Raw genomic sequence first — 20,780 nt, forward strand, 5'->3', positions numbered from 1 at the left:
AGGTATAAAATAGGTAAGTAGGTAAAGAATAGGTATGACAAAGTGCGTTAGGCGTCGGCCTTCTTTGCCGTTGCGTCGCGTCTCGGGCTTGTGGTCGAGTCGAGTAACGAAGGGGATGAGGAAGCAGGTAGGTGGTTGTGTTGTTCGAGTTCGCCCCTAGTTGGGAATTTTTGACCTTGGCAAGGATCAGAACCGAAAACGCGTATAATAATGTGAATTGCGAGGAGCTTACTGGATAAGCTACGTCACTCTACCTTTACTAAGTACGTACAGGTACAGGTACGGTGATGGGAGAGTTTTGGGGAAAGGGATGTGACGATTGCCCGGCTTTTTCTTTTCTTCTCCAACCCTGAAATTGAAGTCCTGGACATGCGACTCGACTCGGGATAAGGAGAGGCGGAACAGCCAATTGACCCTAAATTGCCCGAGAGAAATCCGACATGGAAGTTGGGCGAATGCAGGGAGTGGGGTGGCGTCATTTCCCGCTCGTGTCGTGGTTTGTAGCTTCACGTCTCGCACCCCACTACACTATAACGCGACTAAAGTCCCGGTACCTTGGCAGTATCTGTTGAGCATAATTTGTCGGTGATAATGCAATGTTGTGCATGTATATGCATATAGCATGCATCCTGGATGGTAGGTACCTTATATTACCGAGTACTTCCCTCGGTCGGGTGAAGAAGTCAACAAGTCATCATCCCTTTTGTTCCTCCTCTTCATCCACCTGAGGGTACCGAATGGGAAGGATTTGCCAACTGACTATCCCAAGCATCGCACAAGTCCCGTTATAGAGCTACGGAATCGTTGATTACAGCTTGCTCTGTTCAAAGACTAAGCCACTCGGTGAAAATGCAGCAACGATGGTGTCCCAACCCGAATATCCCTAGCCGCTGAAGATGAGACGGATTCTGATTTTGTACGGAATATCCATAGTCACCTTATATTCTACGCATACTCGTTAGTAACCGTCGAGTCTTGAAGAATGCCTCTACTTTCTCTTCTGCCCACAGGCTCTTTGTACTTTGTAGGTACAAATGTACCCCAGCCCAGCCCTATCCAGTACCTTGCCTCTCGTCGACCTCGTCCTCCAGCTCGATCTTCAAGCCAGAACATGGAAGTGTCCCTAGGTACTCCTCAAAAACAGCTTGACACCTCCATGGCCTATTAAACGTCTCGCCGATTGCTTGCGCCATTGGCCTATATTTCTTTCATCATCCTACGTGATAGTTGACCACAAAAAAGCCATTAAAGCCATCAAGGTTCCCACCAAATCCCGGTTGCACTCTACACTTCCACCACAACTCATGACATAAAGGCCACTGTAGAGCACGACAGTCGTATTGACTCAGAAATACCATTGTTCCCTTTTACTTATTACGTACCTATAACAAAAGCGGCAACTGCGCTTGAAGCTGTCCCCAGGTTGTCGATTGGACGACTCTGAGATGGGCCATCAAGGTCATCCCCAAAAGACCTATAGGAACGTGTTGTACAGCTCTCAATGCCTCATGCCCGGATGCTGCTTCCACGGATGACTCAGGCACGGAGAACAGCCAGGGACAGGCAGGTACTGTAGCAGGTAGTAGGTATTCAGGTCGTGAAGTGATGTCCTCTCCTATATCTGCCCCTTTCCCCCGCCTCATCCCCTTTATATGTCTTAGGTACTCCATATGCCTTTCCCCCAGTGTGGGCCCATCGTTCTTCTCCCGACAAGTAGCCCTCCAAAATGAGCGAGGTCGACGAAACGGTCATCCATGACGTGATCATCATCGGATCCGGCCCGTGTGGCCTGGCCGTGGCCTCCAGGCTCTGCGAACCCTCCCCTTCAGCCCTCTTTACAGACGACGAGCACCAGCGGTACCACTGGATCAAGAAATACGGCCGCCGCATGGCTCTGAAGAATAGGAAGAATGGTCGTGTCATGGAGAAGCGCACCCCGTGCGAGACACGACGTTACTCCACCCTCGTCCTTGACGCCACCGGCAACCAGTGGATGAACCGCTGGAAGACCTTGTTTACAGCCTTTGATATTCAACATCTTCGAAGCCCCATGTTCTGGCATGTCGATCCCAGCGACAGAGACGCGCTGCTGGCCATGGCCCACGCCGAGGGGGTGGAGGGTGAGCTCTATGAGCTCAAGAACTGCGTCGGAAAGGAAGTCAGCAAGCACCTCAGGAGATCCCGCGCCAAAGGCCGTAATCCCCGGTATGTTCTTTTGCTTTCCTTGTCTGTCCGCCAACTCAAATAGGAGTTGAAGAGTAAAAAAAAGTCAAGTTTCATGGAGCTTACTGACACTGACCCTCGAAAGGCATCACGCAATCATCGACATTGACGAACGGGATAGAAAGGACTACTTCACCCCGCCGACATCCCTGTTCCTACACCACTGCCGAAGCATCGCTGACCGGTACCACTTATGCGGTGACAATATCGTCCGGCACGAGGCGGTGCAAGATATCGATTACCGCATCGTAAAGGACCTTGCGTCGGATGACGAGTTGTTCGTTGTGCGGACAGATAAGGGGCACAGCCATTACGCCCGGACCGTTGTCCTCGCCGTGGGACCGGGAAACAAGCCCCGCATCCCATGCATCCCCGGACTCGTCGGTGCCCAGGGGGCTGCTCCGCCTCAGGTATGCCATAGCATGCAGATTCGCGAATTTCCGGGTGCCGTGGTCCAGGACCGGATCGCCGCCCGCAAGACGACCAACATCCTTGTGGTCGGCGGCGGGCTCACGTCAGCCCAGCTCTCCGACTTGGCCATTCGCCGCGGTGTCACCAAAGTCTGGCACATGATGAGGGGTGCCTGCAAGGTCAAGCTCTTCGACGTCGATCTCTCGTGGATGGGTAAGTTCCGCAACGTCGAGCAGGCCTACTTCTGGGGCGCCGACTCGGACGCCGAACGCCTCCAGCACATCCTGACCGCTCGGAACGGCGGCAGCATCACCCCCACCTATCACAAGAAGCTGAGAAAGCACGTGGAAGCCGGCCGTCTGGCCCTTCACGAGCACACTTGCGTCTCGGGCGCGTCGTTCGACGCCGGAAAGGGGGTCTGGCATGTGCAGACGGAGCCTCCCATCCCGGACATGCCGGCGTTCGACTTTCTCTACTTTGCAACGGGGATCCAGTCGGACTTTTTCGCCCTGCCTTACTTGCAGACTCTGCTGGCCAGCCATCCCATTGAGGGCCATGGAGGTCTCCCTTGCATTACCGAGGACCTGATGTGGGATAAAGACTTGCCCTTCTTCGTGACGGGCCGTTTCGCCGGGTTGCGACTCGGCCCGGCGGCGGGGAACCTTGGCGGGGCGAGAGTCGGGGCGGAACGCATCGCATGGGCCATTGAGGACCTGCTGCCAGGGGAGGACGGCGCTGAGGTCGTGGACGAGGAGCTGCATTATGTGACGGCCAGGGGAAACAGATTTCGTAGTTTGCCAGTTGCTGGGGAGGATGAATGACACCAGATGCATCAGATTCCATTAGTGCTTTCTGTGTTCATATAGTCCAGTCGTCTTAGCAGCGTCCAAGCCAATGTCCGCTTGCTTATCTGCCGCAAGGCACGATCCCACCGTACAGTTGTGACAAGACGGTGAGAGGAGAGAGGGATGGGTTTCGAGGTAAACGTGATGTGTCTTGTTCGGAGAAGAGCTATGTTATGTTGGGAGTCAGCGGCAAACATGCATCCACACCCACCATTTCAGGACATTGAGTACCTCAGACAACGTGTGTGTGCCAGTATGTGGCTGCTTGATTGTAATCTCTTGTCCCGCTGTGTAACACTGAATTGTTCCCTAGATGGGATCGTCTTGACAGACTGACAACCCGGGATGCCTCGCTCTACTTGACTGTTCGAGACAATTCCCGTCCAGAAAAGAAAGTATAAGGGAAAACAAAAGACTCCCCCAAAGAAACAAAAAAGAAGTGCGGATAAAAGTATCAGACTTCGCAAGAAAACCCCCCTCTCAACACCGCAGAACACCCCGAGTTTCTAAGAAAAAAAAAAAAAAAAAAAAAAAAAAAAACAAGTCTAGTTTCCTCTCCGGCCGCCAGTGCTCATCAGTGTAATCTTCTGCTTCTTCTTTTTCCCCTTCCCACCACCACCGCCGCCGTTCGAGCTACCTTCAACGCCCAGAGCCTCCATCTGGAAAGAGAGCTCGGCGGCGTCGAGGAAATCGTCGTCCCGAAGCCAACCGTCGTCCACGGGCCCGCGAGGTACCGGCGCCAGGTCTGGCCCAAGATCGGGCGACGTTGGAATCGCAGGGGTGCCCCATACCGTTCTCTGTGCCGAGGGGCTGGTCGAGAGGGACGCCAGCGGCCCGAACCCCGGCCGCGACTCGGGCGGCGTGGTCCCGGCCTGGCTCGCGCTGAGCGGCAAGAAATCGTCCGAGTTGAGGTCGGGCACGCGCTCCTCCTCGATGGGGTCGTAGAACTGCCGGCGCGCGCCCGTGGCGCTGCGCAGCGCCGCCGCCTCGAGCCGCTCGGCCTGCTGCCTCTCGCGGTCCTCCTGGGCGGATTTCTCGCGGTTCCGCTTCCGCCGCCTCTCAATCTCCGGCGCGAACTTGTCCAGTATCTCGGCCGGCACAATGTCGGTCCAGTCGCACTCCAGGAAGCTGATGACGCACCCGCGCGGCAGGTGGCCGAGGTACTTGGCCCGCTTGCGCTGCACGTCGTCGAGCACGTGGCCGGTAGAAATGTGCTCGACGCGCGGGAGCAGCGTCGACGGGAAGGCCGAGTAGTCCCCGTACTTGGCCTTGAGGATGCGGATGTCCAGGGCGGAGAGGTACAGGTGTGGCTGCGACGAGTAAAAGTAAAACTCGGGCTGCGTCGGCTTGTCCTGACTTGTCCCTGTTGGTGTTCCTGTCCCGTTGTCTGTTTCTTTCCCCGTTCCATTGGATGCGCCAGCCGGTGCCAGGCTGGAAGTCTCCTTGCCGAGGTCCTGGATTTTTTCCTTCGCGGCGTTGACGGCCCGAATGGCTTTCTGGGTCCACTCGTCGTCTTCGTGGTACAGCAAGTGGTCCTCCGTTTCCTGCCTCTGGAGCGCCCCGATCTCGTCGTCGTATTGCTCGAGCATGTAGTGCGCGCTTCCCTTGATGATTCTGGCGTAGTCCATTACATTCGCCGCGAAATGCCACGGCACCTCGTCCTCCACGCCGAGCACATCGGAACCGCCCTCCCAGGGCAGCGCTAGGGTCGACTTGGCCGTCCTCGCCATCAGCCGGAGGACGACGTCGTCTCCCACCCTTGGTAACGGGCTCTCCTGTCCGGCGTAGAAACGGACCGGCCGCGTGTCATGCAGGTAGATGAGGTCTTCGCAAATCGGGCACTTCTTCCACCTCGCGCCTTTGTTCGCCGGCGGCTTCGTCTTATCGTCGTCGCTGGTGGAGGCGTTCATAAAGCGGATCAGACACGAAAGGCAAAAGATGTGTCCGCACTTGGCCATTCGCGGGGCGACGGGCTCGGACAGACAGATGGGGCAACTTGTCGCCTGAGACTCTGCCGACGCAAGGATTTGCAGGATATCGCCCCACTGCAGATGTTCATCGGCGTTGACGGCCTGCGTGGAGTAGTTGCCGTCGGGTGATACCACGAAGCGGTAGTTGGCATGCACGTATTTCGCCTTGTCGGCCGGGTGGTGCCCCGAGCCGGGACCCCAAGTGGGGTTACGTCGGTAGCTTCGCGAATGGGAATAGTGATGGGTATGCTGATGCTGGTAGTGGCGGGGTGGCAAGCTGTAGTTGAGAAGGTGCGTGATGGACGTCTGCCCACGGCGGCTCGACGCGTTTCGAACGGCCCTGATCTCGGCCATGGCGTCATCGTCGTCTGGGTGCGAGTTCTGACGATGGCCACCCAGTGCAGGACGTCGCTGATTCTTGTGCTGTTTCCGGGCCGCCTGTCCCTTCCTAGGAGCGGCGCTGGGGGCGGACGGGCCTGCTTGGCTCGGTCGGCGGGAGGATTCGAAGCTCGAGGTGGCGTGACCTTGCTGCACGGCGGGCGGATGCGAGGTGGAAGCTGGGAGGGACTTGCCCAGAGTGGCCGGAGAAGAGCTCATCTTGTCGTCTTTCACTTGTATGGCGCTTGATCCAGTCGAGTTTCTCCCTCGTTATCCGACTAATGTGTTGACCTCGGTGGCAAACTGGTTCGAGGAAAGGGATTGACGGGAAACAACTAAGGCGATGACACTGCCCGGCTGGGCTTCAGTGCATGGGAGGCAGTATCGCTAACGGATTGTCGATGGATGGAATATATAAAAAGAAAGGAAAAAACGCAGAAGTAAAGCAGGGCCTAAGGTAGGCGGACCCCGTCGAATGATTTGGCGGGGGGAGATGTTGATGAACGGATGACGGGGAGGGTTCGGAGGGAGGAGACGGTGGCAGACGTAAAGTACAATTGAGGTAAGGTGGTACGAGGTACCTATGTGTATGTACAGAGACTCGGCGAAAGTATCGACGGACTTTGGGTGGCGGGCTGATAAGAATCCGACGGAATTTCTGCTTAGTGATGTACGTGTATATAGGTACTCTAATTACCTATTGAGTCGAGTCACCCCAGACGGGACGAGACGTCAAGTTTTCCCCGTGCATAGGTACCTGGGTACAGTAACTCGACATGAGTGTCCAGCCGATGTACCTACCTACACACACCTATAACGTGGTGTTGTAAGTACATTGGCTCGACAGTTTTGTCTCGTCACTGTACCTACGCAGGCCATCAACATCCGCCGTAGACGGGCAGTGATTATTAAGCATCTCGCTAAGCGTCCTGCATCATGAGTCCGTGCACCAAGTCTCCTCAGGCAATGGCGGGATCCCTTTCTACCTTGCACTCGCTACTCCGGACATCACTGGAATCTTCACTCTCAAATTCTGCTGTCATACTCTCAATTTATTTGAGATCCGTGAACCGTTTGACCATTATGAAGATACGCCTTGAACGCCAAGTAATAATTCCGCAAATATCCCCTAGTCGCGAATCTATCTGATGGTCCTTCGTAACGACCCTGTCGTTATGAAAGACATACAGACTTTAAACTTGAATAGTCGAACGCCATGCCATGCAGTAACCACGACCTTGGCTACGTCTTCTCCGCTGGGTTGTCAAACTTGATGGGGTGCAGCAACATGCTCCGGAGACACATCCGCCCCGTGCTCATCGCCGACTCCTCTTCCTGCCGCCCGCCCCGCAGCACCCCTTCGCCCGCGCGCCCGCCGTCGTCACCCCGGCCGTCCATCTGCGGGTACCCGAGCCACCGGCGCCACAGCAGGCCCGAGAACTCGGCGTGGTAGTACCAGCTGGTGCCCTTGTGGTTGTGCTCGTTGCGGAGATCAAAGGGGCTGCCCGGCCCGCCCGACGTGCCGTCGCGACCGCCGTTGAAGGCGCGCTCTACCGCCTCGAGGTCCCAGCCGCGGTCGAGGAATACCGGGTGCGGCGCGTAGGCGCCCTTGAAGCCGTGGTGCAGCGCCATGGTCGGCGGGAACATCTCCGAGAACATGGAGTGGCGGTGGCGCCACGTCTCTTCGTGCATCGCGAGCAGGAGCCGGCGGGAGAGGCGCGACGCCGTGATGATGGCACAGCGCCGTGGCGGGAGCCTCAGTCGTGTGTCGTAGCCTGTCACGTCCTGCGAGAAGACCCAGCCCGAATTCTCCGTGTCGAAGAGCGGGTTGAGCGTGATGATGTCCGCCTCTTCGCCGACCCCGCAACCTTCCGGCGGCTGGCCCTCGTCGCACGAGGGGGGCAGGACCCGCCTGCCGTGGGCTGACCTTTCGGACATCAGGGGCTTGCGACCGGGGAAACGGACGGGACCCATAATCGGTGGCCGACCCGACGCTGCCGTCTCGTTGGCCACCAGTTCCGAGAATTCCTCCCAGGAACCATGCAGCCCGGGGATGTAGTATTTGGCCGAACGTTCCCAGAGAAGTCGACGCGGCTGGTCTCGAGCCCAGGAACCGATGCGGTCGAAGAGCTCGTAGTATGACCCGGTATGCCGCATGTCGAGCTCCCAGTTCCAAATGTGGGAGTATTCCGGATGATGCAGAGCGAACACCTGCATGGGCATGTGTGCCGAACGATACACGCCATGGATGGGGTGGCTCGAGGGCGTGTGGAACGTTTTGCCAAAATCGCCGCGGTAATAGAGCCGCATCTGGTCTTCGGACCAAAGGGTGCAGATGGAGTGGAACTCGGGCGGCACGTTCTCGGCCAGGATGCGCTGAACGACCGACCGGTCGGCCCAGATGGGTGCATTCCGGTCTTTGACGTGTAGCAGGAAGTGCACCGTGTACTCACCGCCTGACTTGAGAGACAGCTCCGAAATCATGGCGCGGAAGTTGAGGACGGCGTGCGGGGTCCAGCGGTAACCGACATATGTGCGAACGAGGACGGCTTGGCGCTCAATCTTTCTGATGCCGTTCTGATCCCCGTAGTCTCTGTCACTACCGCTAAGCGGGGACTCCCTGTCGTCACCCGCCATGTCGACAAACCGTTGCGCATTCCGCGAGACGCAGCGCTGTTGCGCTCCACCCCAATCGACCCTGCTATAGTCGATCTTGCCAGTGTTGGCCCAGACGGCCTCTGCACCCGCATGCTCCGTGTCCATACCCTGTCCGGTGCCGCCCTCGTGTCTGCCGTAGCCGAGGCCATAAGGTCCGTAGCGGCCGAAACGGTCGAAGCAGACGTCGTCTCGCATACCGAAGATCTTGTAGTCGCCAAACGCGGGGTCGGGATGAGGCTGCGGCACGCCGGGGAAAGCATGAATGTCTGGTACGGGAGTTGCCCCCTCGTCCAGATAGCATTCCACCACGGGCGGGTGCTTGGCAAGATACTCTTCCGAGTTGTAGTCGGGGTACGGCCGGAAAGGCTCCGGGGCTGGGACCGAATGCCGGGATTTCGCGACCGTGATGGGTCCGGTGTAATCCGGATTGGGCCACTCGGGAACGTGTTCCTCGATGGGTACCAGAGACTTTAGGCCACTGAAATAGCCGTTGAGACTGGTAAGGAAGAGTCAGCCGCATTGAAACGGACGGCCAGTACCGGTCCAGGGCGACTTACTGCTTGTAGATGATCCAATGGAGTTTGTTCTCTTCCTTGGCTTTCTTGTTCTCCTCCTTGGCCTTCTTGTTCTCCCCCTTGGCTTTCTGGTTCCCTTCCTTGACCTTCTCAAGTTTCTTCTGCCTCTGCGCCTCCAGCGTCTTCTGATACTGCTGCCGCATCTTTTCCATTTCCATTTCCATTTCCATTTCCATCTCCTTTTCTCTTTCTCTCTCTCTTTCTCTTTCTCTCTCCTCCTCCAGGGCCTTGAGCCTGTCATCCTCTTCAGCTTGTGCTGGCACTCCTGGCTCCTCTGGGTACCCCCGGCCAGCGGGGATTTCGGGGTTCTCTGGAGGCATATTTGGCAATGCTGGCGGATATGGTTGTGGTGCTGATTGTGCAGGGCCCAGGAATCCATCAAAGCCGACGACTTTGGCCGTCTTGGCACGAACGCCTGACCTTAGTAAAAACGCAGACAAGACGAATAAGACGAGGAGCATCCATAGGGCCACTCTTCTGTAGAGGTAGTTGCCGAGAAGTGCGCGGAGGGGCAGTCTGGGTTTGCGCCGGGAGGCCGGTGGCGGAAGCTCGTCCTTCTCACACATAATGCTGTTTGATGCGGTCGAGCTCGACCGAGAGGAGCGGGAGCTCAGGAGGGAAGAAATGGAATCCATGTCGTCGAGTTGGGAGCTGGCGCAAGAAACCGTATAAGTCGTAGAAACGTCCTCTCGGGGAGAGTAGCTCGTTCCCTTTTCCCTTCTCTGTGTCCGAAGCGATGGGTTTGATCCGGCCAGCGCGAGAGAAAGCCGCTGATACGCCAGACGTCACAAAGATAATGGGAGAGGCGAGGTCGATGCCTCGTAGAGAAAGAACAAAGAGGCGTCAAAGGAAGGCTAGCGCGATCATTCAAGATGGGGTTCAGAATTGAAAAGAAAAACAAAATAAAATAGAAAGGAGAAAGGAACTACGCGATATATCAGTGAGGCCTGCCTCTAGGGCGGGATTGTAATGAGAGACAGCATAAAGGGAACAAGTAGTGAGGGTAAGAAGACGCCTACTAGGCACATCCAACACGTAGAGGACGCGAGAGATTTAGATGTAATGAATGAGCCGTAGTGTCGGGAGTGAGAGGAATCAAGACATGAGACAAGGTTCTTGAAGACGGAATGACAGATGGCTTTAAGAATGATAATAAGTCTCCAGCTCCACGGTAGGGGTCCCTTTGCGCCCGAGTTCCTACGACCATGCATTGCCCATTTGACCCTCGAGAAGGATTGGGAGAAAGCGGCTGGGGGACGATCTTGTGGAGATGGTTCATTGTGGATGAGTGGTACAGAATGCCAGGCAGAATGTCTATCATCATCTTGGCCATATATTCCCGCCAGTGCGTTTTCGTAGCGGCGGCGATCCCAGACATTGTGGTGGCTGCGTCAGTCTGTGGGGCATCAGGCCGGAGTACTCATCAGACCGAGGATGGGTGCAAACCCGGCGGGAGAATAGCTTGCAAGAAGAGGCGATGGATGTATGCAGATCCGTCGCACTTCCCATCATACACTCGGTTCTGATTTCCGGTCGATAAGCCGGCTTTGAAGCAGGATGGGGAGACGATCACATCAGTGTCAGCTTGTGTCGGCGTAGGTCGTTGAGTGGAATGGCTTGGAGAGTTGCAGAACAAACCACGGGCTCACCTAGCCACGGAATGTTCGAAAGAACAGTAGAAGGCTAAAACAGGGAAGAATGATGTGAAGGTATGTCGGCGGTTAAGTCTGGTGTAGGACGTTGATGGTCGGAGACAAGAAGTTGCGACAGTTTTGAGGCGGAATGGGAATGAGGACGCCGCGTCAGTTTGGCAGTTCGCTTGGAGGTACAGCAAGCCGACACAAATATCGAGCAAATGTACCTACTTACGCCTGCCTATTGACGTGGAGCTGTAAGTACATTTGCTTGACAGTTTTGTCTGGTCACTGTACCTACAAAGTAGACAGGTCTTACGGACCGCATGCCTATTGGTCGGCCCAACTACCGTTCGGTTTAACGCCTCAAGCCGCGTTCCTGACAAGGTCTTGACTGATCGGCCGATCAGATGTGGGTTAGGATCAGCGAGATCCTGTATCTTTCATTTCTCCGTCTCTGGCCGTCTGGCCGAAGGAGATGAACGAGACGACTTGTAACCGGGAACAGTTATGGAACGTACGTATTATATGAAAAGCCGCGTCTTTGTCGAGATGGTGTAGAAACGGTGCAACAGGATTGGTTGATCCGATTCCGTTTTAATCACGACGTCACGCCGATACGCCGAAACGCCGTTTCACATCCCCGCCGTCCCGGTTAGAAGACACCGAAAGGGAATTCAAGTCGTTTCATACAACCCGGTTCATCCATGATCAGCCATGATCTCCAGTGACAGGAGGAGACTCTTGACAACGGAATGCACTCAATTTCCATCATCGCCGTTCCCTTCCTATCGTATTTCGGTGCGTCTCAACTCCGAATGTGAGCTTCCTTTGCCGGTGAAGATGATCATAATTACCAACCTTGTCAATGCCTCTACGTATATGATATCTCACCGCGACCTACTGTATTAATTATTGCTTAAAGTTAATCAAATTAAGCCTTCCTCTCACGTCGGTAGTTCCAAGATGTCAACTCGTACCAAAACCGCGAGCGTGTCAAGTCGGGTAGTTGAGTCGTGGGAAATCCCGTCTTCCCGTCGTATTCTGTATCCTGGCCCACGTCATCACCGTGATCATCATAGACCTCTTGCCGTGTACAGGCACATCGTTCATTCCATCACATGCACTGCCAAACCTGGCGCTGTCCGTTTCTCCGTCCTTGTTGGCGATGGAATCGCTGGGATTGATCGACGATTTGCTCTCGTGCCAAACCATCGTCTGCCCTTAGACATCGTAGAAGCTTGCTGGTATTTGTTAATGTGAAACGGGATCTTCTGCTTGTCACTCCACGTATACTTGGTGTTAAGAGGAGAAGAAACATGCGTCTATCGCCGTGCTTCGAACATAGATCCGATGTAGGGCAGAAACCAAGGGCCATTGCGTAGGAAACGACACTGCGTCTTGAATAACCTGACGCGAGATGGCAAGAATAGGCCGATGGCTTAGTCATATTCCCAGCCAGACAACCCGCTCCATCACGTGACTATCATGACAGCCGACCTAGGAAAACTGGGCCGCTCGGTTGAGGCTGGGTATGGTCGTTCAAGCCACACCCGACCCGGCTAGCGTACCCTACAGCCCACACAAGCGATTTCAATTTTCGACTCTTGATTGTCACTCCCCGCGTTCAACCACCACGAGTTCCATCACGACAACTCCGGCACACGACAACCGAACAGCCGCCAAGATGGGTACGTACGATTGAAATTTTCATGCGACATACACCTGGTGCATGAGTTTCCGCGTGGAAAAGGTCAAGAACGAGGGCTTGGAATGGTTCGATTGGATTGATACATACACCTGGGGGAGCCGACGACAAGCCATGACGAGCAACGAAGCATCGAACACGAGGGCACAGACACACCAGGCTGACTGATTTGGCTCTCTAGTGAACATTCCGAAAACCCGTAATACCTACTGCAAGGGCAAGGAGTGCAGGAAGCACACCCAGCACAAGGTTACCCAGTACAAGGCCGGCAAGGTTCGTCGATTATCCCAGTGTCCTCCACGAATCCGACCGCGAATCCGACTCGATCGATATCCGGCGCCACGGGACTGTATACGTCTTGAATGAATGAAGAAACAATGCTAAGATGGGATACACAATTCAGGCCTCGCTGTTCGCGCAGGGTAAGCGCCGTTACGACCGCAAGCAGTCCGGTTACGGTGGTCAGACGTACGTTGAATCCCATTTTTCACACTCACGAAGACGTGGTCAGGCATACACGCTTCGACGTGTCCTGCGCCGCCGTTGTCCAAACGAGGGAACCAGGACCCGTTGTGCTGATTCCCAACAGAAAGCCCGTGTTCCACAAGAAAGCCAAGACCACCAAGAAGGTCGTCCTCCGGTTGGAATGCGTCAAGTGCAAGACCAAGCTCCAGCTGGCGCTGAAGCGATGCAAGCACTTTGAGCTTGGGTATGTTTCCGGACGGCTGAGTCTCGTCGATCCCCCGGCGGTCGCTAACTGGCTCTCTACAGCGGTGACAAGAAGACGAAGGGTGCGGCCCTGGTATTCTGATCGACCTCGTGTTATGGTTTGGTCGTACCGGTTTTTATGGTTACTTTCTCTCTCGGCAACGTGGGCATACGGATCATGCGGGTTGGAACTATCGGCGAAGGGATGGGTTACCCGCTCTCAAGTCTTGAGGAGAGGATCATGCATCACACATCATAGGGACGAAATAAAAGCCCTTGCTCTTCCGCGATGAAACTGGGATCCTTCGCGTCGTGTCTCCCCAAGTCTGTAGGGCAGGCGTCACGGTTAAACGATGTACCGCAGCAAAAAATCACATGTTTATTCTAGGCTGTCCGAGGAGGGAGACGGGAGAGCGTCGCTACAATGTGCATATCGGCCTTTACGAACTAAGAAGAAACCAGCCAGATTATACTTGCTCCATCGCCCCCATTCGTTGACGGTCCGCGTATTAGCTACACGGGCAGGACATAATTTTCACCACCTCTCTTGTCCGTTTCGGGCTGGACGACGTGAGAAGCGAATCACCGACGGTTTAAAGTCATGGTAGCAACACGACACAATGGTCCCAGAAAGTTAGCAAATCCAAACAGCTAACATCAAAACCCCTCGCCCAGGTTAATTGTTCTGCCACCGCCATACCACAACGCACCGCATCGAGCATCCAGCCCCCGTTCCTGGCCGACAACCCACTCTCCGCAAAACGTTCCGCCTCCCTCGCTCCAGACCTCCTCCTCCAACCACCGGTTGACTTCGTCGATGGCCCGAACCCACTTCGCCCGTTGCTCGGGCGTCCGGTGGTCCTCCTCCGTCAAGAAGCGGCCGAGCGTGATGTGGGCGCTCGGCACCTGGTACCGCTGCTCGATATCCACGCCTGTCGACCGGGCCAAGTCGAACACGTCCCGTCGGAGGTGATGGTACGTGTAGGCGTCGCCCTCCGTGATGCCGACCCCCGCGGCCGGCGGAACGGGGCGAGGGGACGCAGCGGGTTCCCCGTCGGCCGGGACGAAGGAGACGGCAAAGGCGGAAAGATCGTAGGAAATCATGGGCTTGACCAGGCGTGCGCGATGGGAGTAGGTGAAGCTGGTGATGTAGGGTATGGCGGAGCGCATGGTGGCCACCAGGGCGGCGATTTCTTCGGGCGTCTTGGAGTGTGTCACCTCCAGGGTCGTCATGTGCATCCGGTGCTGCGGCATGAGCCAGATGTCTGGAGAAGAGCCCCATGTGTCAGTGCGACCGTGTCAACCAGAAAAAGCCTTCAACCACGAAACAGCTCATGAAGAAGCTGAAGCAAACGATATTCGGTTCACCATCAATGACAGGCTAGTCATGAATCGCGGCCACGAGGTTCCATGGGTTCGACTTACTCGGAGCTACATTCTTGAGCAGGGTTTGCAGATGAGTCGCTAGCCGGATGATATGGTCTGGTGGCCTGGCCCAGAATACCAAGCAGTGTCTCGTGTCTGTGAAACCGGGCTCGATGTCCGGGTTTTCCAGCCTTAGGAGAAACGGATCGATGACCAGCTCCTTGAACTCGGCGGACAAGAATTTGGCTTTCTGCTGCTCGTTCCTTTTGGTCCTATGCGCGGAATAGAGCGCCCGGATCTCGGCCTACGGGATGGGAAGCGGGTCAGACAGGACCGTAACCTGGATATGGCGAATTCACGGTGAGAGGTCCCAAGGGGGTGTTTGACAGGACGAAGTGGACGTTACGTGGTCATCTCCGCAGGCCGTGATGAAGGCCTGGTACGGGTTCTGCCCGGGCTGGATGGTAATTCCTGAAAGGTCTTCCAACTTGTTCTTGGCGTCGGTCGACACTAGCTGGGAGCCCATCTTGGTGCCTCTCCCTCCCGTTTGCTAGTATAAGTGGCTGGTCTGGCCCGGTCGCTGTTTTGGAGACGGAAACCAACTGAGACGCCTTATGTCCTCGACAGTCTGTACGTCCCAGGGCCGAGGTGGAAGTGAGTGCGTGTTGAATGGCCCTTGAGAATCCTCCTATTCTGCTCAGCTCAACGACGAGACTCCTCTTAAGGGGTTACTCCGCAGTACTTCGTATACTATCTTCTCACCGAGAATCGGCCCTCCCTAATCCGTCTTCGTAAGCCAGTCTGTTTTCATGTCACGTGATCACTTTTGGTGGTGAGTATTCCAGGTATTGCTGACAAAGCATTCAGACGTCACACACTCAGATGAGCGTGTGGTTGCCTCGAAATCCACGTCTGAATTCAACTCATACTCGAATTTCCTATTGCAAACGCCCAACACTCTATGCCTCGAGCGGCGATTCGGGAGTATGGATTCGGCGTTCTGTTTATAATGCTACACAATGCTACACCTGCATGCGCTTTCTGCAAATAGCCTTGGTATCTGGGCTCTTTTATTCTTTCACCTCCTCCTTCCTCCCATCACCCTGTCGCTTTTCACTTTATTCACCATGCCTGTCCTGCTTCTGTTCGAGAGACATAAGGTGCCAAAGTCCAAGGCCAACACTTACTCGGGGCCTCATAACTCTACATGGTGACCCTCTTATGAGGACTGGCGCGTGGAATTACCCTATAGCCAAAGCTCACTAACCTCTTTGCCTATTCTCGCTATCTTGGTGTATATCACACACTATCCCTATGAACGCACGGCTCCCGGTGACTATTATTATCGTAATGCTAACGAATTACAATATATGTGCGCTTCGGATGCTGCCTAGATGATGGCACTCCTCTTGGTACTGCAACACCTTTATACTCTAGATGGCCCCTTTGCTATCTTTGCAACTCTGATATCAAAGGGAACACCTCTTTAGCCATTTCCTTCCAAGGCAATGCAGAGGCAGGCCTGCCAGTTTCTGGACACACACTATGTCCACCTGACCTATTCAACTCGCCGGGCATCGCGCGCGACTCGGCCTGAACCCCTTCACACGCGGCGATCAACGAATATCCCCGCTCAGAGAGTCACGGATCCAAGGCGAGTCGTAGGGTTGACTCTCACGATGCCCTTGCCCTATATACTATCCCACGTTTATGTTTGCTCTAATAAATCCCACGGAAGCTCACGAAAGTTCGTGTGCATCTTTTTCCCTTTTTTTCTTCTTCTTTTTACCCTCTGACCTCTGATCGCCAGTTCCTTTCTACTTCTCACTCTTACACCCTTCCATCCTTTGCTAATTCGCTTCCTTTTTCCTGGCTCTCTTTATCCCCTCCTTTCTTCCCTCTCAAGAGGACAGGTCTCCCTGTCATTGCTTGCCCTTTAGCTACCATTGCATCGCACCTCGGTCGTCCTTTGCCAAAACTTCCACTCGCTCTCCAAGGTGACTAGCTTCCCCCTTCGTGTCGACACCATGGCCGACCAGTCATCGAGCCAGGGATCCAACCATGGGGCTGGCGAGGTGACTGGGCTTGGAATGCGAGTCCATCTTCCGATAGTTGTGACGGTTAGCGATGACTGTGATCGACTCGTTCCCTACTCCTTCCAAATGCCTCGGGGCGAGCTCGGGTCCTCAAGCGAGCCTCCGAGGGCTCTAGAACGACCACGAGATGCTTATGCCAGTCTTCTCACCAGGGCATTGGTTCTCGGTCTCAACTCCACCAGCCGCGTCAAGTTCACAATCGGAACCATGTTCTCGGGCTCGGATGCCCCCGTTCTCGCCCTCCGCGAACTCCGGGACGCGGCCATTGCGCAAGGATACCCAGCCCTCCTGGACTTCAACCACGAATTCAGTGTCGAGATTGAGAAATACAAGGCGGCTTTCATTGGCAGAAACTCGAAACCCAGAGGCCATATTTATCGCAATGCCATTGACTTGGCGGATCCGGATAAGACCACGGCGTAAGAACTCTGCTTGTTTGTTTGGATTCTCGTCTGATTATCGGGGTCTAGATGAAAATAAAACTGACAGTCGGTTGACTTAGCATGACAGCAGAAGGTTCCATGGCACCTGTCCCTGAGGCACCGGACCTGCTGGTGGCAGGTTCTTCGTGCGTCGATTTCTCAAAGCAGAACAATCGGAGGAACCCGCTCTGGGCCGGCTCGATTCTCAACCAGACGTGGCAAGAGTTCAAGGCCTCGGACAAGGTTGACCCTCGCCCGCCCTCGGCTCGGCACGAGGTGCTCGAATTCTTCCAGAGACAGCGAGCTGCCCTTCGTCTAGGTGGACAAGGAGAGTCTACCCAGACCTTTGTGGCCTTGATTCAGTACATCTACCACAAGCGTCCCAAGGTGGTGCTCCTGGAAAACGTCGCAGGGGCCCCCTGGAAGCAGTTTTCCAACTTTTGGATGCCCTTTGTTGGTTACGTCGCCGAATTTGTCAAGGTGGATAGTAAGGATTTCTTGGTTCCGCAGACCCGAAACCGCGGTTATCTCGTTGCCGTCGACCAGTGGCACTACGGCGAGAAATCACAGTCCATCGCGGAGATCTGGGCCCGGCTCATGAGAGGCAGCAACTGGTTTGAGAATTGCCATCCTCCCATCCACAAGTTTCTCCTGGCGCCGGACGACCCAAGGATTCTTGAAGCTCGGTTCGTCGATGAGCGCCGGGTTGCCGAAAACTTGACGAGAGACCCCGAGGCACGCATGTGTTCCTACGACCACGCCAAGGTCCGCCGCGAGAGAGACTTGGGCTCGACGCATCCCTACACCCGCCTCGACGCCCGGGGCAATGTGACACCCAGGGATACCGCCTGGCGCGCGTTTGTGCAGGCGCAGGGAAACCGGGTTCTCGATCTTCTCGATATTGTTTTCCTCCAGGCCCACAAGGAAGGCATGGATCTTGAACACAAGACGAAGACGCTGGATCTTGGCCAGGGTGTTGAGCGCATGAACAGCAAACTCGGAATCGCCGGCTGCATCTTGCCAGACGCCAATCTTTTCCTCACGGACCAGGGCCGGCCCGTCCTTGGTGCCGAGGCGCTCATGCTGCAAGCCATCCCGCTTGACCGTGTTCGCATCTCGGTGGAGACACAGCGTGAGCTTCACGATTTGGCCGGTAATGCCATGACAGCAACGGTCGTTGGTGCCGCCATGCTGGCCGTCTTTATTGCCGAGCGTCAAGTCATGGGCCAAGAATCGGCCCTCAAGGGTTCCGATGATGAAGACGAAGCGGACATCATTCGTCGCTTGCCGGTCCTGGGTCGTCGCCAAGAACATAATGGCGGCCGTTCGATTTATTCAGCCCGAATGGAGACGTCCCTTCACTTCACCACCACGAAGCGAGAGTGGATCAAGGTCGGTGACCTGTTGCGCATCTACACCCTGGGAAGACGATACTGCCCCTGCGGCGGATTCCGCAAACACCACCCAGCCAAGGGCCTAAAGAAATGCGTGATTTGCGCCGAGATCCGGTGCAACGAATGTGCCGGCAACCCGGCTCATGACTTTATGGAATTCCATCTCGAACACGATGTCTGCTCCATGGACGAGACCACCGCCGCGCTCTACAAGCTCCTGCCGGGACGCTTCCGTCTCGCCCGGGACGACATCCATTCGACCGACCATTTCGATACGCAGCGAATCCTCCGAGACCTGGTTGGTGACGCCGACTCGAGCCTAAACGCCGACGTCTTACACATGTTGCTGACGCACGTGTGTGCCTTCCTCGACTCCGTCTTTTACTTGACCAGTATCAACATCGGCCAAGTCATCACTGCGAACTACATGTCCCGTCATTCGCGCATGGACTTGGTCATCGAAGAGGATTGCATCAAATGGCAGCTCTTCTTGCACGCAGGCTCAGGCGCCGCTGAAGAAATCCAGGGGAAAATGGAATGGGACCCAAAAGTGCCCATTGCTCGAGCTGTTCTTGACAATCCCGAACTCAGCTTTCTCCCGGACACAGAAGACTGGAATATCTTCTGGTCGCGAGGTAACGACATGATCACGCTGACCTTCTCACCCACCGACCAGGGCCTCGCCTGCCAAGTCGAGGCATACAACCACCGCCCGATCGCCGAGTGCCGCCAAGATCCCCGGGTCTCCGACCTTGTAGAGACGCTTCGAGGCCAATTCAAGCGCAGCACATGCTGTGGCACCCCAATGGGTATTCTTTACACGCGTGTCGACGATTCTCGCCGACAGCGGCCGCTTTACGCTTTCAAAGACGTCGGGAGGGCCACCTCGCCCGAACAAGACCACTGGGTCCTGGCTCGAAGTGCCAGAAAAGTTGACCCTGACGAATATCGGGACATCGTATGCCGCCTCCCCGCGAGCTAGGAGCAGCTAGGAGGACGTGGCACGTTCGATTGTCCCATTCCTGTCAGGTGGTTCAGACCTTTCTTCTCGCCGAGCCGCCGTGGCTTCCGCATTGCTCAGTTCCCGCCGAGCGTTTTGCAGCCCATTAGCTTTGCTTTCGAGGAGATGCACGTCGGTCACGGTCTGGAACGCTTCTTCCCCGACCCCGAACAGGGACTCTTCCCCCTGATGCAGCTGAGGCTTCCGATTCCCGACATGTATTTCCCGGTTCCGTTGCTCCCCCGTCTGTGGAACACGAACGGCCAGGTGTTCAAACACTTGGCTCATCGGAGAGATGACTCCGGGATGTGGCTTAGGGTCCCCGAGGATCTTCATCGCGATGCTCTCCGTGTGGTCGAGTTTGCCACCCGGATGATCGGCCCTCACTTCTTCCCACGGGAGATCCGGCAAGGCCTCCTTGTGGAGTGTGACCAGGCGACTCTGGAACAGCTTGAGGCTGGTTTTCGGAAGCCGAAACTCTTCCGGGTTTGGGAATCGGCCAGGTTTGTGGAAGTGTTCGAGGACCCAGCCGTGCTGCCGCGGTATGTCGAGGCTCTCGACAAGCGCCCGTTGCCCCTGGAGCTCGACGTGCAGCTGGTCGAAGCTGGGGCCACGCGACTCGCAGGAGAACTCTTGTACTCGGTGCGCCCCGACTTTGAGAGTCTGGTGTACCCCGAGCTTTTGATGAAGTTCCTTGTCAATCCCACGGCCCTCGCCCACGAAGCGTGGCAGCATCTGCCCACACATGGCGCGGAGAAGGCGAAGGCTCCCAGGCGTGACAAGACGCAGCGAATGGGCTTCCGCGTCGAGTTTGGCTTCGTTGATCCGAGCTTGAAGAACCTGGCTCCGTCCGCCACCATTTGTTGGCAGGTTCGCCCAGTGGCCGTTCCGACTTTGCCGAGGAGCAACACATCCTCCCGCCTTCATTCGCGAGGAACAATATGAGACTGAGACCCGATCAGGAAAAGGCCGTTCTCTGGATGGTGCGCCAGGAAAGCCCCGCCACGTGTTTCATTGAAAGCGAGTCGGCAGAGTACCTCATCTCGGACACCATCCGCATGCGAGCTCATGCAGAGGTCACGAATCGCGCCCGAGGTGGCGTCCTTGCGCATGATGTTGGCTACGGAAAGACGGTGGTCACCCTCGGCTTGATCGACTATCAAAGGATGAAGAACCCCCACGGTAGTGTGGAGGAACGGCTCAGCTGGACTCAACATGGCCACCAGCACCTCAAAGCCTCGCTCATCATCTGCCCTCCTCAGATTGTCCGACAGTGGGAGCTGGAAGCGAAGAAGTTTCTCGGCTCGGGGTGGAAGATCCTGACGATCCAATCCGCGACAAAGGTTCTAAAAGCAAACCTCGAGAAAGCCGATATTGTGATTGTGAGCAGCTC

The 20,780-nt window shown here is 55.8% G+C and overlaps 7 protein-coding genes across 7 annotated transcripts in view; 3 read left to right on the plus strand and 4 right to left on the minus strand.

The window, feature by feature from the left end:
- The first annotated feature begins 1,399 nt into the window (after positions 1–1,399).
- Positions 1,400–4,007, plus strand: ACRALDRAFT_1074873 (uncharacterized protein). The gene is made up of 2 exons (XM_071018294.1): positions 1,400–2,205; positions 2,309–4,007. The coding sequence occupies exons 1-2, from the start codon at positions 1,727–1,729 to the stop codon at positions 3,453–3,455; spliced, it is 1,626 nt and encodes a 541-aa protein (XP_070877186.1). The 5' UTR covers positions 1,400–1,726; the 3' UTR covers positions 3,456–4,007.
- Positions 3,493–6,870, minus strand: ACRALDRAFT_207362 (uncharacterized protein; the record flags this gene model as incomplete). The annotated part of the gene is made up of 13 exons (XM_071022226.1): positions 3,493–3,509; positions 3,567–3,645; positions 3,687–3,710; positions 3,776–3,837; positions 3,940–3,958; positions 4,021–4,049; positions 4,093–6,071; positions 6,132–6,189; positions 6,295–6,408; positions 6,450–6,485; positions 6,542–6,628; positions 6,662–6,756; positions 6,821–6,870. The coding sequence occupies 13 exons, from the start codon at positions 6,868–6,870 to the stop codon at positions 3,493–3,495; spliced, it is 2,649 nt and encodes an 882-aa protein (XP_070877187.1).
- An 11-nt stretch (positions 6,871–6,881) lies between these two features.
- ACRALDRAFT_1074874 (uncharacterized protein) lies at positions 6,882–9,484 on the minus strand. The gene is made up of 2 exons (XM_071018295.1): positions 9,043–9,484; positions 6,882–8,981 (listed from the first exon to the last, which is right to left on the minus strand). Exons 1-2 carry the CDS (start codon positions 9,378–9,380, stop codon positions 7,070–7,072), a joined length of 2,250 nt encoding a protein of 749 aa, XP_070877188.1. The 5' UTR covers positions 9,381–9,484; the 3' UTR covers positions 6,882–7,069.
- Positions 9,485–9,523: 39 nt separating this feature from the next.
- Positions 9,524–10,661, minus strand: ACRALDRAFT_2057677 (uncharacterized protein). The gene is made up of 2 exons (XM_071021812.1): positions 10,080–10,661; positions 9,524–9,985 (listed from the first exon to the last, which is right to left on the minus strand). The coding sequence occupies exons 1-2, from the start codon at positions 10,269–10,271 to the stop codon at positions 9,671–9,673; spliced, it is 507 nt and encodes a 168-aa protein (XP_070877189.1). The 5' UTR covers positions 10,272–10,661; the 3' UTR covers positions 9,524–9,670.
- Positions 10,662–12,281: 1,620 nt separating this feature from the next.
- On the plus strand, positions 12,282–13,625 carry ACRALDRAFT_1048000 (60S ribosomal protein eL42). Its single transcript, XM_071015530.1, has 5 exons — positions 12,282–12,385; positions 12,584–12,675; positions 12,806–12,870; positions 12,992–13,111; positions 13,174–13,625. Exons 1-5 carry the CDS (start codon positions 12,382–12,384, stop codon positions 13,211–13,213), a joined length of 321 nt encoding a protein of 106 aa, XP_070877190.1. The 5' UTR covers positions 12,282–12,381; the 3' UTR covers positions 13,214–13,625.
- A 64-nt stretch (positions 13,626–13,689) lies between these two features.
- ACRALDRAFT_1080120 (uncharacterized protein) lies at positions 13,690–15,006 on the minus strand. Its single transcript, XM_071018979.1, has 3 exons — positions 14,882–15,006; positions 14,536–14,779; positions 13,690–14,375 (listed from the first exon to the last, which is right to left on the minus strand). Exons 1-3 carry the CDS (start codon positions 14,999–15,001, stop codon positions 13,768–13,770), a joined length of 972 nt encoding a protein of 323 aa, XP_070877191.1. The 5' UTR covers positions 15,002–15,006; the 3' UTR covers positions 13,690–13,767.
- An 83-nt stretch (positions 15,007–15,089) lies between these two features.
- ACRALDRAFT_207366 (uncharacterized protein) overlaps positions 15,090–20,780 on the plus strand; it is a gene marked incomplete at both ends in the record, with an annotated part of 10,135 nt that continues 4,444 nt past the window's right edge. Inside the window, 11 exons of the mRNA XM_071022227.1 lie at positions 15,090–15,129; positions 15,157–15,213; positions 15,313–15,472; positions 15,527–15,635; positions 15,702–15,710; positions 15,870–15,887; positions 15,966–16,222; positions 16,286–16,388; positions 16,416–16,990; positions 17,074–19,318; positions 19,370–20,053. Coding sequence (XP_070877192.1) covers positions 15,090–15,129; positions 15,157–15,213; positions 15,313–15,472; positions 15,527–15,635; positions 15,702–15,710; positions 15,870–15,887; positions 15,966–16,222; positions 16,286–16,388; positions 16,416–16,990; positions 17,074–19,318; positions 19,370–20,053 — 4,257 coding nt within the window. The remainder of the gene's footprint in view (positions 15,130–15,156; positions 15,214–15,312; positions 15,473–15,526; positions 15,636–15,701; positions 15,711–15,869; positions 15,888–15,965; positions 16,223–16,285; positions 16,389–16,415; positions 16,991–17,073; positions 19,319–19,369; positions 20,054–20,780) is intronic.

The sequence above is a fragment of the Sodiomyces alcalophilus genome (assembly GCF_042370955.1).
Source record: "Sodiomyces alcalophilus JCM 7366 unplaced genomic scaffold ACRALscaffold_2, whole genome shotgun sequence".
Lineage (NCBI taxonomy): Eukaryota > Fungi > Ascomycota > Sordariomycetes > Glomerellales > Plectosphaerellaceae > Sodiomyces > Sodiomyces alcalophilus.

Coding starts and splice junctions, on each gene's coding strand:
- ACRALDRAFT_1074874 (XM_071018295.1), bottom strand. CDS start 9,380: ATGCCTCCAGAGAACCCCGAAATCCCCGCTGGCCGGGGGTACCCAGAG. Junction 8,982..9,042: donor CATTGGATCATCTACAAGCA/GTAAGTCGCCCT, acceptor CTTCCTTACCAG/TCTCAACGGCTATTTCAGTG.
- ACRALDRAFT_2057677 (XM_071021812.1), bottom strand. CDS start 10,271: ATGCATGGTCGTAGGAACTCGGGCGCAAAGGGACCCCTACCGTGGAGC. Junction 9,986..10,079: donor CTACGTGTTGGATGTGCCTA/GTAGGCGTCTTC, acceptor TATATCGCGTAG/TTCCTTTCTCCTTTCTATTT.
- ACRALDRAFT_1074873 (XM_071018294.1), top strand. CDS start 1,727: ATGAGCGAGGTCGACGAAACGGTCATCCATGACGTGATCATCATCGGA. Junction 2,206..2,308: donor GCCAAAGGCCGTAATCCCCG/GTATGTTCTTTT, acceptor GACCCTCGAAAG/GCATCACGCAATCATCGACA.
- ACRALDRAFT_1080120 (XM_071018979.1), bottom strand. CDS start 15,001: ATGGGCTCCCAGCTAGTGTCGACCGACGCCAAGAACAAGTTGGAAGAC. Junction 14,780..14,881: donor CGGCCTGCGGAGATGACCAC/GTAACGTCCACT, acceptor CCCATCCCGTAG/GCCGAGATCCGGGCGCTCTA. Junction 14,376..14,535: donor GCTCAAGAATGTAGCTCCGA/GTAAGTCGAACC, acceptor GCTCTTCTCCAG/ACATCTGGCTCATGCCGCAG.
- ACRALDRAFT_1048000 (XM_071015530.1), top strand. Junction 12,871..12,991: donor TCCGGTTACGGTGGTCAGAC/GTACGTTGAATC, acceptor GATTCCCAACAG/AAAGCCCGTGTTCCACAAGA. Junction 13,112..13,173: donor TGCAAGCACTTTGAGCTTGG/GTATGTTTCCGG, acceptor GGCTCTCTACAG/CGGTGACAAGAAGACGAAGG.